This window comes from Populus trichocarpa, chromosome 2 (genome assembly GCF_000002775.5).
Source record: "Populus trichocarpa isolate Nisqually-1 chromosome 2, P.trichocarpa_v4.1, whole genome shotgun sequence".
In the NCBI taxonomy this organism is placed as follows: Eukaryota; Viridiplantae; Streptophyta; class Magnoliopsida; order Malpighiales; family Salicaceae; genus Populus; species Populus trichocarpa.
In genome coordinates this window covers 16167871-16183671 of record NC_037286.2, presented here as the reverse complement: position 1 = coordinate 16183671, position 15801 = coordinate 16167871, and the positions used below count along the sequence as shown (strand labels likewise).

The 15801-nt window shown below is 32.0% G+C and overlaps 2 protein-coding genes across 2 annotated transcripts; one reads left to right on the top strand and one right to left on the bottom strand.

Annotated features, from left to right (window-relative positions):
* The first annotated feature begins 1107 nt into the window (after window positions 1-1107).
* LOC7460438 (zinc finger protein 6) lies at window positions 1108-1845 on the top strand. Its single transcript, XM_002301460.4, has one exon. It carries the CDS (start codon window positions 1125-1127, stop codon window positions 1656-1658), a length of 534 nt encoding a protein of 177 aa, XP_002301496.4. The 5' UTR covers window positions 1108-1124; the 3' UTR covers window positions 1659-1845.
* Window positions 1846-8290: 6445 nt separating this feature from the next.
* LOC7478859 (uncharacterized) lies at window positions 8291-9181 on the bottom strand. The gene has a single exon (XM_002302711.3). The coding sequence runs from the start codon at window positions 9062-9064 to the stop codon at window positions 8477-8479; it is 588 nt and encodes a 195-aa protein (XP_002302747.1). The 5' UTR covers window positions 9065-9181; the 3' UTR covers window positions 8291-8476.
* Between the last annotated feature and the right edge of the window lie 6620 nt (window positions 9182-15801).

The following is a 15801-nucleotide window of genomic DNA, read 5'->3' as shown; positions in this document are numbered from 1 at the left end:
GTACTAAGCCCAAGAGAAGACATGGTTGCACTAGACCAGGATAATGGCTAAAATAGGTCATATTAAAATATTTGATTGATGGGTTGGGCTCAAATTTTTTACACGGGGTTCCCGATGCCTAGTTTCATAGAGGAACCACTACATTGTTAATCTGACATCCGGGTTTCTTGAAATGAGACTCAAAAGGTTCTATTTGAGCCAATTTTGTTATTTTCCCTTGATTTTCTCATATTTCTTGTGTTATTTTGGATTTTATGTTATTTTCCTTTATGTTTTAGGATTTTTATTTTTGTTTTCTAGTTTAGGTCGATTTTTCTAGCCTATAAAAAGTATTATAAACTTGGTTTGATTAATATTTAATAAATAAAATAAAGATTTAGAGTTCTTTGTTTTTAACCCTAATTTGGCGTATTTTATATCTTTCTATGCTTGCAGATATCTTGTTGTATTTCCAGTACTAGAAAAGGAAGAAACACATATATTTATACTAGGATAACATGACTAGAAAAGGAAGAAACATATATATTTTTAGAGTTTGTTTAATTTGTTAAATAACTATTTTAATTTAAAATCTTAAATTTTTAGATAAAGTTTAATATATAATTTTATACCACCGTCAACATAATCCAAGTAAATCACTTGAAACTTGCACATGTATATAATTATCATATTCTTAATTTTATTAATTTAATTAGAAAAAATAAAAATGAAGAAATTTTCTTCGTTGCTAAAATTCTAATATCATATTAAAATCTATCTCTATCCTAAAATTTAAAATACTTAATTAAATTTGATATTACTTTTTAATGTGTTTGAAATGTAATTAAAACGGTACCTCTTTAAACTAGCATTGGAATCCTTAAAAAAAAAAAAAAATCTAACGATCAACTTTCTGTCACACAGTGAGAACCATCGGAGCCAACAATCAATGTATAAGATCACCTTCGCTAATTGTCGGCTGAAACTCCATATTATTCATAACAATTTTCTCTAAAAAATCCTGACTATGTTAGTGTAATTAATATTCTTATAATTAATTTCGAGAATTAGAATCACTATTTCCCTATAAATAGGGTGCGTATATACTTTCATTAATGCACATGAAATTCCAGTACTCTAGACACATGGCAGAGTGTTCAACCCCATTCCAACAATCCGACCAGAAGACCACCTCAAAACTGAAGCTTTTTGGTTTTCCGTTGACTGAGCAAGATGATGAAATCCTATCAAAAACTGAAAATAGTTTAGAAAACAGGAAATTCGAGTGCCATTTTTGCCACCGAGCTTTCGCCAACTCACAAGCACTGGGAGGCCATCAAAATGCTCACAAAAGAGAGCGAGAAAGAGCAAGACGTAACCACTACCTTTGTGACCGACGCTTCATGGCAGCTGCGCCAGTTGTTTGCTCACATGCTGTCAATATTACGGCTGCTGCTGCTAAATTTAGGCCCCAATTAGCTAGTGATTACCCATCGCAGCCCTTGTTGTTTCTACCATCATCTCCTGACCATCACTTTCCTTCTCGAATTTACATCGCACAACCATTACATGCTGCAGCTTTAGCGCCATCTTTTATTCAAGCACTTCCTGGTAAATTATGTTCCAAAGATGACGATGTAGGGGTTGATCTCTGTCTCAAACTTACTCCCTCTGGTTAGATCAGATCGATTGAGTGTTTAATTGTATGTGGAATATTGAAATTTCGTCTTTCCATGGAAAGATTTTTAATGTTTGTGAGTTTGATCTTTGGTGCAAAAGCTCAATGCCGCTATACGTGCATGTTCCATTTTGCTCCATTTTAATTAGTTGCTGCTAATCATTCATGCCAAGAGTCATTTTTGCCTAGCTGCCACCGTAACAGATCAACAATGAAGCTAGTTAATTTATGTCTGCTGCTAAGCCTATGAGCAAGCAAAAAATGCTTCAGTAGGAGAAAAGCGTCCTTTTCCTTTTCTTTTTTGATGAATTAAAGGATTTATTTCAACACTTAATTTCAGTAGGATTTATTTCTTTTTTTATGAACGTGATCTGATTCTAATGCCATAGAAGCTTAATTTCAACACTTAAATTATTCAAATCCGCGAGGTTTATTTTTTCTCTTTTCTTTCAAATAGGCACGAGCTCAATTGGTGATTTGTTGATTAGCTTGGATTAGTGGGATTTTTTTTTATCAAACAATATTATTTTAATTTTTTTTTAAATAAAAGGATAAGATGATCTCAATCGAACCTTTTAGATCCATAATCTAATTCTGACTCACAAAAAATCAACTTTTTATTTTTTATTATATATTTTTTTAGTATTGGTTATTGTCGTAATGTTTTTTCACCTTTATTTTCTCAACTTTTCTTCAAAAAAAAAATTCAAAAAATATATTTTTAATGTAATTTGGTTATTTTTTCAAAAATCACCATCATTTCATGATTTCAGTGCTTAATTTTATATATTCTATTTAATGTTGAGCTTTCATAATTTTTAAGAGCTAACGAGCAAAAAAAAAAAAAAAATGAGAGAAAAAAGAAAAAAGAATCAGGGACCGAAAAAGAGATACCAAACAAATAAAAAGGAAATAGTGTTCCTACTAACAAAGAAAATAAAAGGGGCGAAGGTGGGTTAGAAAAATTCCAACATTTAACCCCATGTATTTTTCTTGTAAAGGAAAACAGGATAAGAAGGGAAAAAGAAAAAAGAAAAAAGGAGGAGAACAAAATCAAGAAAAAAAAAAACAAAGGAAAAAAACAAAATCAAAGAAAAAGAAATAAGATTGGATAAAGAAAGAAAATGAAAAATCAAATCATTTTTCTCTCCCTCAATTGCTATCAACCTTTTCTCACTATACTAGTAGCCCACCTCTCTGATTAGCTGTCCACCAATACTAAAAACCAACATGCACAGCCTCATCTTCATGCAACCATCGCCATCAACAAATCCCCCGTGAACCTCCGTTACATTCACACACCACAACCATAGTTGAACATTCACCCATCATCATCGTCCATCCTCATCTTTTATACCATCAAACACCATCATTAACCATCGTTCGTGGTCATCTCTGTCATCATCCTCACCAGCAACCTTCCCCTCATCAACCACCATAAAATCTTTATTTTCTCTTTTGCTATTCATCAAAACCACTGACAACCATGCTAGTAGCTTTAGCAGTTGCGTCCTCCACCGATCAGCCACATCAGCCACCTTTCACATCCAAACAAACACCACCGATAACCATGCCAACACCAAACCTAACTCCACTTCTCACTTAGTCAACACTAAACCAAGCAACAAACAACAACTCACATCACACGTTAGACACAGTTACTCGAAACCCTCACCACTATGTTTACCACCACAAATCCAAAACCCATATAATTAACAGCAACACAACACCAATAATCCAGCTAAAACTCCAGCAACAAACAAAAACATTAACAACCCCAACAATATAGAAAGAAAAAAGAGAATCCAAAGCTAAAGTTAGCTTGATCTCCTTCGTTGGTTGGCAGTGAACAACACTGCATGTATCAATGCGTAAAACATGTCAGGATGTTGTCAATCCAATGCATGACATGCCGCGAGCCCACTTCTTGGTAATAGTTCCAACACATGATCCCACTCTTTGCCATAATTGTATCCCACTCTTTATACTGGTAAAGAATAATATATATAACATCTTAAAATTTTATCTAACAGTTTAAATTATTAAGTTAAGCTGATTTTTTAACATGATATTAAAGCATTAATGACAAAGCGGTCACGAGTTCGAATCACACCATTCCTATTTATTTGATAAAAATTAAGCACGATGTAATATGGATCTATGCAAGTTTTAAGCTCAAATGACTTTCACTTGAAGGGGTGTGTTAGAGAATAATATAAATCATATCTTGGGACCTCACCTAACAACTTAAGCTATTGAGTTGAGCTGGTTCTTTGACACACATGAGTGTTTTTTTTTTTAATCACTAATATGGATTATACCCTATTTTGAGTACTATTTTAATATATTTATACATATTGTTATATTTAAAGTGATGAGACCCATGTCATTGCATGGAAACCTCAAGGGTATGACGCCGCTAATGATTTATTTTTAGAGAAGAAATTAGGTTCAAAACAATACCATGCGATAGGTTTGGGAGGATGGGAATAAAATGACATATATGAGATGTAACTATTTGGTCTCAATATAATGAATATATTTTTCCATGTTTTTGTGATTGTGTTTGCCATGTTGTATACAATTGAATTGTTGTTTGATGATGTTGTTATATTAATATGCGTTTTTATTTATGTTTGCTTGTTTTTGGCAATAAATCTCCTGAGTGCATCTCATATCCTTTTTTACAATAAATCCCAGTAAACAAATGGAATGAGTGTTTGCATAAGCACTTGGTAGTCATGACTATTTATTCCATACAATATGTCATTCTTTAAATTCACCAATCTAAATATGTTCGAAACATATCCATTAAAAAAATACAAACTCTTAAGTTATTGGTAGACAAGTAATTGTGCATTTTTGTCTAGGATAAAACTAGCTTTGGACTTTGTGATCTATGACTCATCATAAACCGACTCCATATTGACAAAACAAAGGTAAATCCATTTTATCCTTCATGTTTTCCTTTGTTTTCACTTTCATGTCCATCGCCATGTTAAAAATGTTTTCAAACATGTTCTTTTTATATATTTGGCATTCAGATTATGACGGAGGAGATTAGTCTTCCATTAAAGAAGCTCTCAAAAAATACTTTGTTTAACCCAGTTATGGGTCACACGAAAACATGAAACTTCTGTTTACCAAATTGAAAACCAAACACAACGTCTTTATACAACCAGACCATGTCATACAATTCTTCACCAGACGGTACTGACAGTGCAACATCCCTTTCAACTCTACCTATAAAGAAGTCATTGATGTTCTTTCTATACTTGTAATCAGTTGGCAAGAACCTTTAGTGGCAATAAAAAAAAAATGTTTTATCACTATTTGTTTATGTGAAGGCCTTATTATTTTTCATACAGTATGGACATGCTAATTTTTCATACGTGCTCTAACCAGAAACTATCTCATATGTAGGAAAATCATTGATAGTCCATATCAAAGCTACCTTCATCTGAAAATTTTGTTTTCTCAAGACATCAAATGTTAAAGTCTCGAATGACTACAATTGTCTTCACTCATCAATCAATGGTCGATGACAAACATCTATATTTATACTCAGATTATTAGGACCAGGTATGATCATAAATAAGAACATGAACTTTAGCCTGATGTACATTTTCAGTGGCAAGTTGTATATCGTGAGTATTACCGGCTGACAAGAATATGGTGCAAAAAATGACCCAAATTGATTGAATTTGTCTGTATATAACCCAACACATATGTTTTGTGGTTCTATTGAAAACTAAAGATGCACCATATTAAACTGTTTTCAGGTTTCACCATCGAAAGGGCGCACCATAACTCCATCTACAGTATCATATGAATGATGTCATGTCATGTGCAGCAGTATTTGGAGACATGAATAACCTTTACAGTCCAGAAATGATTGTGAAGTATCTAAGTTTTCTATGTGCGACAAGAGTCATTTCCCTGCTAGTTCTAGGTTTATACTAAGCATGCCTACATGCTCTGTAATTGGTTAAATCTGTATATTCTAGGCACTACAACATGCACAAGTTTGGACACATGTTAGTTTTTTGGTATCCTAGGTCAAGGGGTTTTATCATGGATTTAGCAGCATAAAAGTTCTCTTTTAACATATTCTCTTCAGGTAAAATTCTTCATGCCCATTCAAAGATTCTATCATAACAAGCCTCGCTCAACCCATGATTTGACTTGATGGTGAACACCTATGCACCGGTCAATAATTTACTGTAATTTGTGAACTCATCCCATAATGATTTGTCAGAATCTTTCAAAAGATCAAAAAATCTGGTTGCGTCTGCATTTGGTTATTCATCTATAATTGAACATTCACCTACATCACCACAATTCATTTTCATTACATCCATAATCATACTCCTATAATGATTATTATTATCATCTATAACTTCATGCAAGTTAACTATAACTAAAAATTGACCTAACCATCAATTCTACCATGGTTTCATAAGGAACATATGGTTCTATGTGTGTAAACTGACACAAATATTTCTTCATAAACCTTTTTTCATAGAGATACATTGTAACAACATCTGAATTGAGAAACTTTTTTATTTTTACACCTCTTACTTGGACATCTAATATCATCTCCACTAATATTTCTCGAATTAGATAATGTGTATTTAATAAAACCCTCAACTCCATTACAATAACCTATTTTGCACTATCTTTTGAGTGAAACTTGATACATATAAAAATGATCATCCATTACTTATATAAAACCTATATAGAATATTGATTACAACATGTATTAATTAATAATGTTAACAAAACAAATTATCGGTGCCCAACTAATTAGTTATCATTGGTTTAACTAAAACTTATTCAATCTATTTTAATAGTATCCATAAATCATTATCAATTCTCTATAAAAATTCAAATTCCTCTAAATTTATCGAAATTTTCAACTTAATAATAAAATTGATAAAATGTGAAACATACCCATTAAATAAGACATTATTTGTTTTATTATAAAACACCTAAGTTACAAAATCAAACTCAATTTCATCAAATGACAAACAAATATAATTTTTTAAAATCTCAAACAAACCCTAACATGTACAAATCATACATTCATACAATAAATTTCTATGGAAAAAGGCTATAAAACAAGTAAATACACAAACAAACTACATATACTAGATTAAAATACCAAAAACTTAACATTTTAAAATGGATTACAACAAAAAAAAATATATGTAATTTTGCTTGCTTGATGTGGCGAATCTTCATAAAAAATTGAGTCAAAATAGGGATGATGATAGATTGAGTGTTCGGGTAGCTGGATTTGTAATGATAGGAGCTTGAATTTTGATAAAATATGAGGGTGTTGTGTGTTGTTTTCAGTAGTAGCAGCAGAGGAAGAAGAAAAAAAGAAAAAAAAGAAGAAATAGAGAAGGGTAAGAGGGGGGGTTGTCTGTCAGGTTATAACTTAAATATTAGTGAGAGATTCACTTATGGGTATTAACAACAGGTATATTTTCTCGGTAATTCAGTCTATAATAATGACACATTATTTTATTATTATTATTCCTTCATTTCCAATTGTATTTTCCATAATAGTCACCAACAAAAAAAATTTGTCGGTGTATATCTAGAGAAACAGTGAGGATATATTTTGTCAGTAAAAGACATTGTGATTTACTAATGAGTTTTTTTCCATCAATATTTGTATTTGTATTTGATAATTTTTTAGTAGTGATAGACTTTTTGCTTGAAAAAAACCATCTCCGAATCAGAGAGGGTTTCATAAAATGGAGGCAAAATGGTTTTTTTTATATTATTAATAGTTTTCTCTTGTCAATCAGAAGCACATAAAATTCTGATAGGAAAATCACAATTCTTCTTGATCTTCTTTCTTTCTATTTATTTTTACCTAGAGTGAATTTTGTAAACCAATTCTGATCGGAAAATCACATTTCTTCTTGATCTTCTTTCTATTTATTTATTTTACCTAGAGTGAATTTTGTAAACCAGGAGTTCAACCATCAAAATATTCGCTGATTTTTTTGGTTTTAGAGCCTTAATATATACACCAAGAACGCCCTCGCTCAGGGTGCGAAAAAACTTACATTTTTCTCTAGTTCTCGCCAGAGTAATCTGGGCCAATCAAGGAGCCTAGGTGCCTAATCCATATTTCCAAGATTCCAGAGTAATCACATTTCTTCTTGATCTTCTTTCTATTTACTTATTTTACCTAGAAGGTTTACCGAATGATATTGTTTTTCAAGATTGTTGAAATAACATGGTTTAAGAAAACTCTGGAGCGCCTGCCGTACGCATTTTTAAGCTTTTAGCTCTATGATCTGATATCGCGGGCATAAACCTTCTTATGAGTAAAAATTTCCAGTATCAAACTCTGATGTTTCATGCCAGAAAAAGAATAAAACGAATATTGAACAAGACGTGTGTGTGTAAGACAAGAAATCATGTTCTTGAGCAATTTGAATCTCTAGAACAAAACTATGTTTATTCATTAAAGAAAAGTCTGGATCCATGCCTAAGCTTCAAACAAAATTGCAACAGTTATATATCCCCTCTTCTTCCAATTCATAATTAACTTATACCCAAATTACAGGAAAACGGAAAAATTAATAACATGTAAAAAAAAAAAGGGACACATGACAAATATTGTTTGTCTTCATTGAATAAAAATCTAAAATACAAAAACACTAAAGTAAAAATCATAAAAACCAGATAATGGTTTTCAAAGATTAAACAACCCAGTTGTTTCGCCCTTTACCTGAGAATCTGAGATGAAACGAGCATACATGGAAGCAAACAAATTGTAGTTTCAGTTTAATGACCTCAGTAACTCTTGTGTTGAAGCTTCATTTGGTCATAAAATTTAGCAATGAACTGCTCAGCCTTCATGTCTATCGTTTCGTCCCCATATTTATCATCATAATAACTATCCTCATCCCCATCCTCATCTTCATCACTCATATCAATTAGAAGATCTAGAAGATTTTGCGCCGATGCGTATTGGCTAGTTTGACCCGACGAGGATGACGCGATGCTTTTTGGGGCCGGTGAATAAGATGGGGTAAGCACCTCTAAATATTGCTCAACAACATCCACGGAAGCCGCCGGAGGTGTAACTTTTGATTCTTCATCAACCGCCGTGGATGTTACAGGTGCCGGTGTGGCCTCGATGCGTTGTTGGTTGCTGTGAACGTGCAAAGGACGCATGAAAGACAAGTACTTCTTCCACTTTGAAGCAACATCTGTCTGGACAGATTTTGATTTGCCAGATCTTAGAGACAGCATGTACATGGCCACCCTAAGGATGTGCATTGCACTGCGTCGCTTTTTCTTCTTGGTCTTTGGGACGCCATCTTGATGGTTGTTGACAGCACTGACAATATCAATGACGGCGTCTGATTTATGTTCCATTAATTAATTAGAGGAAGCGAAAAGTAACTGCCAATCTCTAGGGCTCTTCCCTGCAAAGAGCAGGGGGAGAAATGGTGACTCTTAAGAAAGAAAGCAAATATGGAACGCATGCATTTATATGTGCTCTTATGACCCTGAGGTGGTCATTTATTTATAATTAAATATAGCCACTAATTTAGGGAGGTAGCCATTTAACCAAGAATTTAGGGAGGTTAAGCGCGGAACACTCCCTAATGCTTGTTTGAATTCTACAATTATATAATATGCACGCACAAAAATTAGTGTGATGGGTTGTATACAACTCACAGATACCCCTCATGATGCATTAATCAGTATAGTTTGCCCGTTACAAAAACTCCATCTTGAAACTTAGCTGCGGAGAATAAATTAAATTTCCCTACTTTCTACGCCCATCTCCCATCTCTTTTAATAATTACCAATGACATGCATGTTGGAGTTTGTGGTCTGCAAGTACGTACGTACTTGCTTCTTCTTCTTCTTTCTTTCTTTTTTTTTTTTTTTCTTTTTTGAGAGAGAGAGAGAGCGATGGAGAGAGGGAGGGAGAGGGAGAGAGATGGGGTTTTGTTTTGTAGATTTAAAGATTAGAATTTAAAGTGATTGAATTAATTTTGAGTAATCTTCAGAAAAACTGACCTCGTATAGTTACTACATGGATACTATCTTTCATAATCTAACAGTTGCATAGTACTGTAGTAGAATACGATTGCTGTAATTAATTCCTTAGACTCTTCACTATATAAGGGCAAAAGGAACGTTGGTACTTGTTGATCTTAACCAATTTTCTTTTTTTTAAAAAATATGAATTTAGGTTCACTCCGTTTTGAGGAAATGAGCCCACAACCTTCCCATGCATTAAGGGAGGAATGTTCCTATTAGTGAAGCTAGTGCGCTATTCATGCTGATCTTACTCGATTTGAGCAATCATTTAACATTGTATTTGACCAAATGGAATACAGTATACTAAGTAATTTATTTGTGATACGTTTTGGGTTGGATTACATTTTTCTTGAATATAAAAGAAATATTTACATATTGTTAATGTTTTTTTTTCCAGCCAAAAAAATTTAAATTATCTGAGAATTGACTCGATATAACTCAATTGAATATGTGAGTTCAAAAGCAAATCCATTAAAAATATAGTTTGACTAAAAAAGATTTTAAGATAATATTTTTTTTTAATATTAAGATAACAATATGTTGCATTGACTTGGGTTAACCCGAGTTTTCTTGTCAAATCCATGACTCGAGTTATGAGACTATGATAACTCAATAAAAAAAATCAAAATAAATTATGAAATCTAATTCTCAATCAAACAAATGTTGAAGGATAAAATTAGGAAAAAAAATAAAAAAAACAAGCCGAATTAACCAGAACACGCGACCCGGGTCACAAGACCGAGATAACCTCATGAAAAGAAAATCGATAATAAAACAATCAATTAAAAAAGAACATAAAAAAAGACCCGAGTCAATCCACCAAACCCGTGACCCGGTTCATCAGACCAAGATAATCTCATAGAAAGAAAAAAAAATAATCTGAGTTAACTCGAGTTAACCTACCAATTCCATGACTTTGGTCATGAGACTAAGATTATAACCCCTTAGAGAGAAAATCAAAAACAAATTATGAAACTGAATTCTCAATCGTTATTGTCGAACCAAATATTGAATGATGAAATTTGTAAAAATTTTAATTAAAAAATAACACAAAAAATAAGTCAAGTGAACTCGGGTTAACCCGTTAATCATTATCCATGGTTCATGAGGCCGAGATAATATAATAAAAAGCAAACTAAAGTAAATTATGACTCAAGCAAACACGATATTAATTATTAAATGATGAAATTGGGAAAAAAGTCAATGAAAAAAAACTAAGTCAGTTGGGTTAACCAGTCAAACCTGCAACCCGAGTCATGAAACAAGGACAACCCAATAAAAAGAAAAACCAATGTTGAATGACCTATGACCTAGGTCATGAGACCGAGATAACTTTTTAGAAAGAAAAGAAAAAAAACAACCCAATTTAAATGTGGTTAAAATGCCAAAACAGGCAACCTTGATCATGAGACCAAGATATCCCCATAGAAATTAAGCAAATCAAAACATATCATGAAGCTTAATTTTCAACCGTCTCAGCATTGAATAATGAAATTGAAAAAAAAATCAATTAAAAATAAAGCACAAAAAACCACTCAAATCTACTTAAGTTAACCTTTTAATCACTATTTTCAAATCATGAAATTGAAATAACATAATTATAGAAAGTAAACAAAACAAATCATGAAATCTAATTTATAATCAATCCAATATTAAATAATAAAATTAAAAAGAAAAAAGTGAATTAGAAAGAAGAAAAAAACCTGAGTCAACAGGGTTAACTTGCAAAACTCGCGATTCATAACTCAATAAAAAAATATTAAAGAATAAAATTAAAAAAAAAACATTGATTTATTAAGAAAAAATAAATTACTATTCCAATAAATAAATACAATAAAACCTCCTTCTCTTTTAGTTTACTATTAATAACACAGAGCAGAGGTTCTAACCACCAACCAACTTGCCAAATGGAATCCTAGATATCAAAAAAGAAAGAAAAAGAAGAAACTTTTTCCAATCGCAGTGCTCGCGGTAATGTAATTTGTATGTGATGGACTCCTGTTTGCTAATATTGAATTTGGAAATCAAATTAAGGAACGTTTCTTTCTTTTATTTCAAATACTCTTGCATTATTACCGTCCAGTTCCAGCATAGAAACTGGAGTAGTTAGCTGAGGAAAAAACACATCACTACCTGTTCGATCAGTAGCCTCTCTTTTCTTTTTTTAAATCTCTCAGACACATCTCAGTAACTCAGTCAATTAGGCCTGAGCAGAGGAAGATGCGCGACTTCTTCTGCCATGGCGCAAGGCGACGTGCAAGCATTACTTTAGGCAAAAAAGTCGTCAGGATTCTATTTCTAGAAAACAAACCTAAAAAACCAATCCATGGGCTCACATTCATTTGCCACCGCGAGCTTCTCGCCGTGGTTGAACTGGTCTTCTCCATCCTTGATACCCAACAAGCATTTGCTTTTGCTTTGCATGCACTAAAATTATCTATAAACGTTTTTCATGAAAATTAGTGACCCTGAAACATGGGTTCATAAAATCGGTGCAACTTGTATTATGTTATTGGGTATATATATGGTCATAGAAGGAGAAACTATACAACTCATCTCTGCCATAGCTAGGTTTTTTTAGATATTTGAATATTCTCCGGTTGTTCCAGTCCATTTATTGTTATTGTTCCTGTAAATATAATTTTTAAATAATCCCAGCATGTTATGCAAGGAAAATATTATATAATTATGTGGTTTTCATTATTTTTTCCATCCCTCTATCTTTTTTTTTTATTATTATTATTAACGTGGGTATCCGGGTCAGTTTGCGCGCACCTCGACTAATCCCACGAGCCTTGAAGTTAACGATCATGTAAGCCTCCAGTAACCATCCTATTAGATTTGTCTATTTTAATATATATATTGATTTGAAGTTTCTGCTTTTGAAAATATAATTTACTTGAAGACATACATAACCGGAAAGAAGCCATGGTTTACGTGAAGCAATGATTTATGCTTTACTTAATTTGGAATATTGGATATCATGATCATGCACGTAAATGATTTGGAATATTCAGTTTAAATTAAGACTAACCAGTTAGTACGAAGGACCAAATACTATAGAACAAAGATTAAAAAAAAAAAGTGTGCGCGTTTGATCGACATAAATGCCTCTCAAAAGAGAATGCATTTCATCACTTTTTGGAAAATGGGTCAAATAACCTCATTTTGTATGCGTACAAATTTAACTCCCTGTTCTTTTCTTTTCTTTTCTTTTTTAATTACATTGTTCCTTTTATATATAATATACTTATTTTTTTACTTTGTCTCTCTTCTCTTCGTTTAGAAATTATATTTTATATCTGAGATCAATTTAGATTTTTCAAATTAAACAAAAAGACTAAACTACCTTTATATATATTATATTAAAAACACTATAAACAAAAAATTAGTTAAATAAAAAAAAATTCTTCTAACATTATTTCTCTCTCTCCTCTCCCCAAATACAAAATCAACCAAAATGGAACCTGGATTTTGATGGATTATTTATGCAAAAAGGTTTGTATCTCTAGGTTGATGTTGATGTTTTGTTTTTATCAGCGAGATTGAGAAGGAGATAACTGGATTTCAATTATGGACTAAGTTGTTTCATTTGTGATAGCCATGATAGACATTGTTGCTAGTTATCTTGGTGTGTATTATTGGTAGCTGATGTTGGTGGTCGAAGGGTGGAGTTGTTATCGATAATAAGTGTAGAGAGGGAAGTTATCGGTGGCGTCTATCGTGAAGTGAGAGAGGGTGCCTAGCCTTTTTTGGTTGGGTGGCTAAAATTGGTTTATGTTGTTGATAGTGTAGTAGTCTATGGCGGTTTTAGGTTGAAAAGATGGTTAACGGTAGATGTTTGGTTGCTCGGTTTTAAGGAAAAAGACTTGAATGTTTTTTTTCTTTTATTTTTCTTTTTGCTTTTTTACTCTATTTTTTCTTCAAATTTTACTCTCATTTTTTCTGCACGCTTTCTCTCTATCAACGGTGGCTAGAGTTTATTTGACTCACCCTCCTTTTCTCTCTGGATTTTTTTTCATATGGCTAGGGTTTCTTTTTGTAGGCACCTTGGATAGGTTGTTTTTTTTGTCTTTTTGTTCTCTAATATTTTTTTTCTTCTCTTAATAGTGGCTAGGGTTTGTTTTTACATCTCTTCCCTTCTCTCAAAAATATATCATCCCTTCTCTCAATACAATGCTTCTGGTATTGGTTTGAATCCCGATGACACATACTCAAACTTCTTAGTATTGGTTTAAAATCCAACGATTCAAGATAACAGTTCTGAATGGGTATAAAGAAATTTTGTTAGAGCTCTTTGGGACCCCAACATGAAAGTCTTGTGATGACAGGGTTCAATGCAAACTCGTTAGAGCCTTGCTGAGAACAAAAGCAGAGAAAAGCTTTACTTGATAAATGGGTTAAATTTCCTAGCAATGTAGTTAATTTTTATTTTTTTTTAGGATTTGACTAAAGATGTCCTTCCTTAGGATCATTCTCAAGAAAATATTGTTTTGAGATAATTTAAAAAAAATCATATAGCTCAATAGTTTTAAAGTTAAGATTGACAAATGATTTCATTATCTTAATTTGTAGTTGTTTAGTTTTTTTGCTTGGAGTTATACTAGATCTTTAGAGCACGCTAAGTTATGGATTGATCATTTTTTTTAAAAGCAAAAAAAATAATAAATGCTTGGAGCTATACTACTAACATGTTTTCTAGTAAAAAAAACCAAAAACATGCAAAAGGAAATTAAGATGTTTGTAAATTTGGATAACCAAAAAAAATGATAACAAAAATAGATGTTTGTAAAATCAAGCATCAATAAAATGATGGGATATTTATTTGGGACCACAATAACTCCATATAATGCAAAAGAAAACAAAACATGAAGACCAATTAAAAATAAACCAAAAATTGAAGGAAGAAATTGAAAAAAAAATCAATCTCTTTTTTAAAAAACCAACATTAAGGTATGAAATTAAAAAAAAAAACAAAAAAAAAACAGCACCTAAAAAAAGGCCCAAACATACAGGCCTTAATAATAATAAAAATAAAAAATAAAAAGCTTGGACATGCGAATTTGCATGTCTAGGCTCGCACCTAATCCTTCATTATTTTTTTAGGGGCGGATGACATGTCTTTTAGAAAACATTGCACGGTACGCCTCACTTTTTATGCCCTAATTTCAGTAATAGAGGGTCACTGAAAAGCCAAGGCATGGGTGTTTTACACCTATAAATCCATTTTTAAAAAAAAAAAAACTTTCTAGAAACCTAAATAAAGTCATTTATAACTTCAAACCAAAAAACAGTCCAAAAATAAAATATCAACCTGAAATCCAAAAACTTCTTGATATCAAATCTACCCTCTCAAGCAATTTAAAAATGAAAAAAAATCTCAGTACAACTCCCCTCATCGAATGGAACTCGTCAACACCAAAATTGATTATTTTTATGGACAAGATTTGTGTCAACTAAGACTCTTTAACCATAAGTTTACAGATCTCACTCTCTCTCATTTCTCAAATCAAGGACTGAAAAATAAGAAAAATAAAATTTTGAAACAAAATGGAGTTTTAAAAAAACCAAAGGGACAAAAATATAAGAAATTTGAAAGTAAGAGGACCAAAGTGAACATTTTATGCCATCTTTAAAATTACCAACCATTTTTTTTCCACTTTGGTCCTCTATCTTTCAATTTGGCCTTTTCTTTATAAAAAAAAAAACCAAAAGCATTTTGCTACCAATTTGGCCACAAAAGGATTAATTCAAAAGGAATAAAAAAGGTCTGAATACCAAAAGTTTTTTAAGAAAAGAAAAGAAAACACTTTGGATTCTTGTAGAAAACATATATGATTTTTAGATTTTTTTATAATAATTAAAATCAAGATTATTATCAAATTCTTTGGCATTATCTTCCAAGTTGAATTCCTTTTCATTGCCTAATGAAGTCGTAGACGTAAGATCACAATAAAGAGTACAACTGTATTTTTTTTTTTTTTGAAAAGGGATTTGATGTTATGTTTCAATAGTGTAGGAAGTTTTGGGTTTGGTGAGTGTTCCTATATAAAAAGATA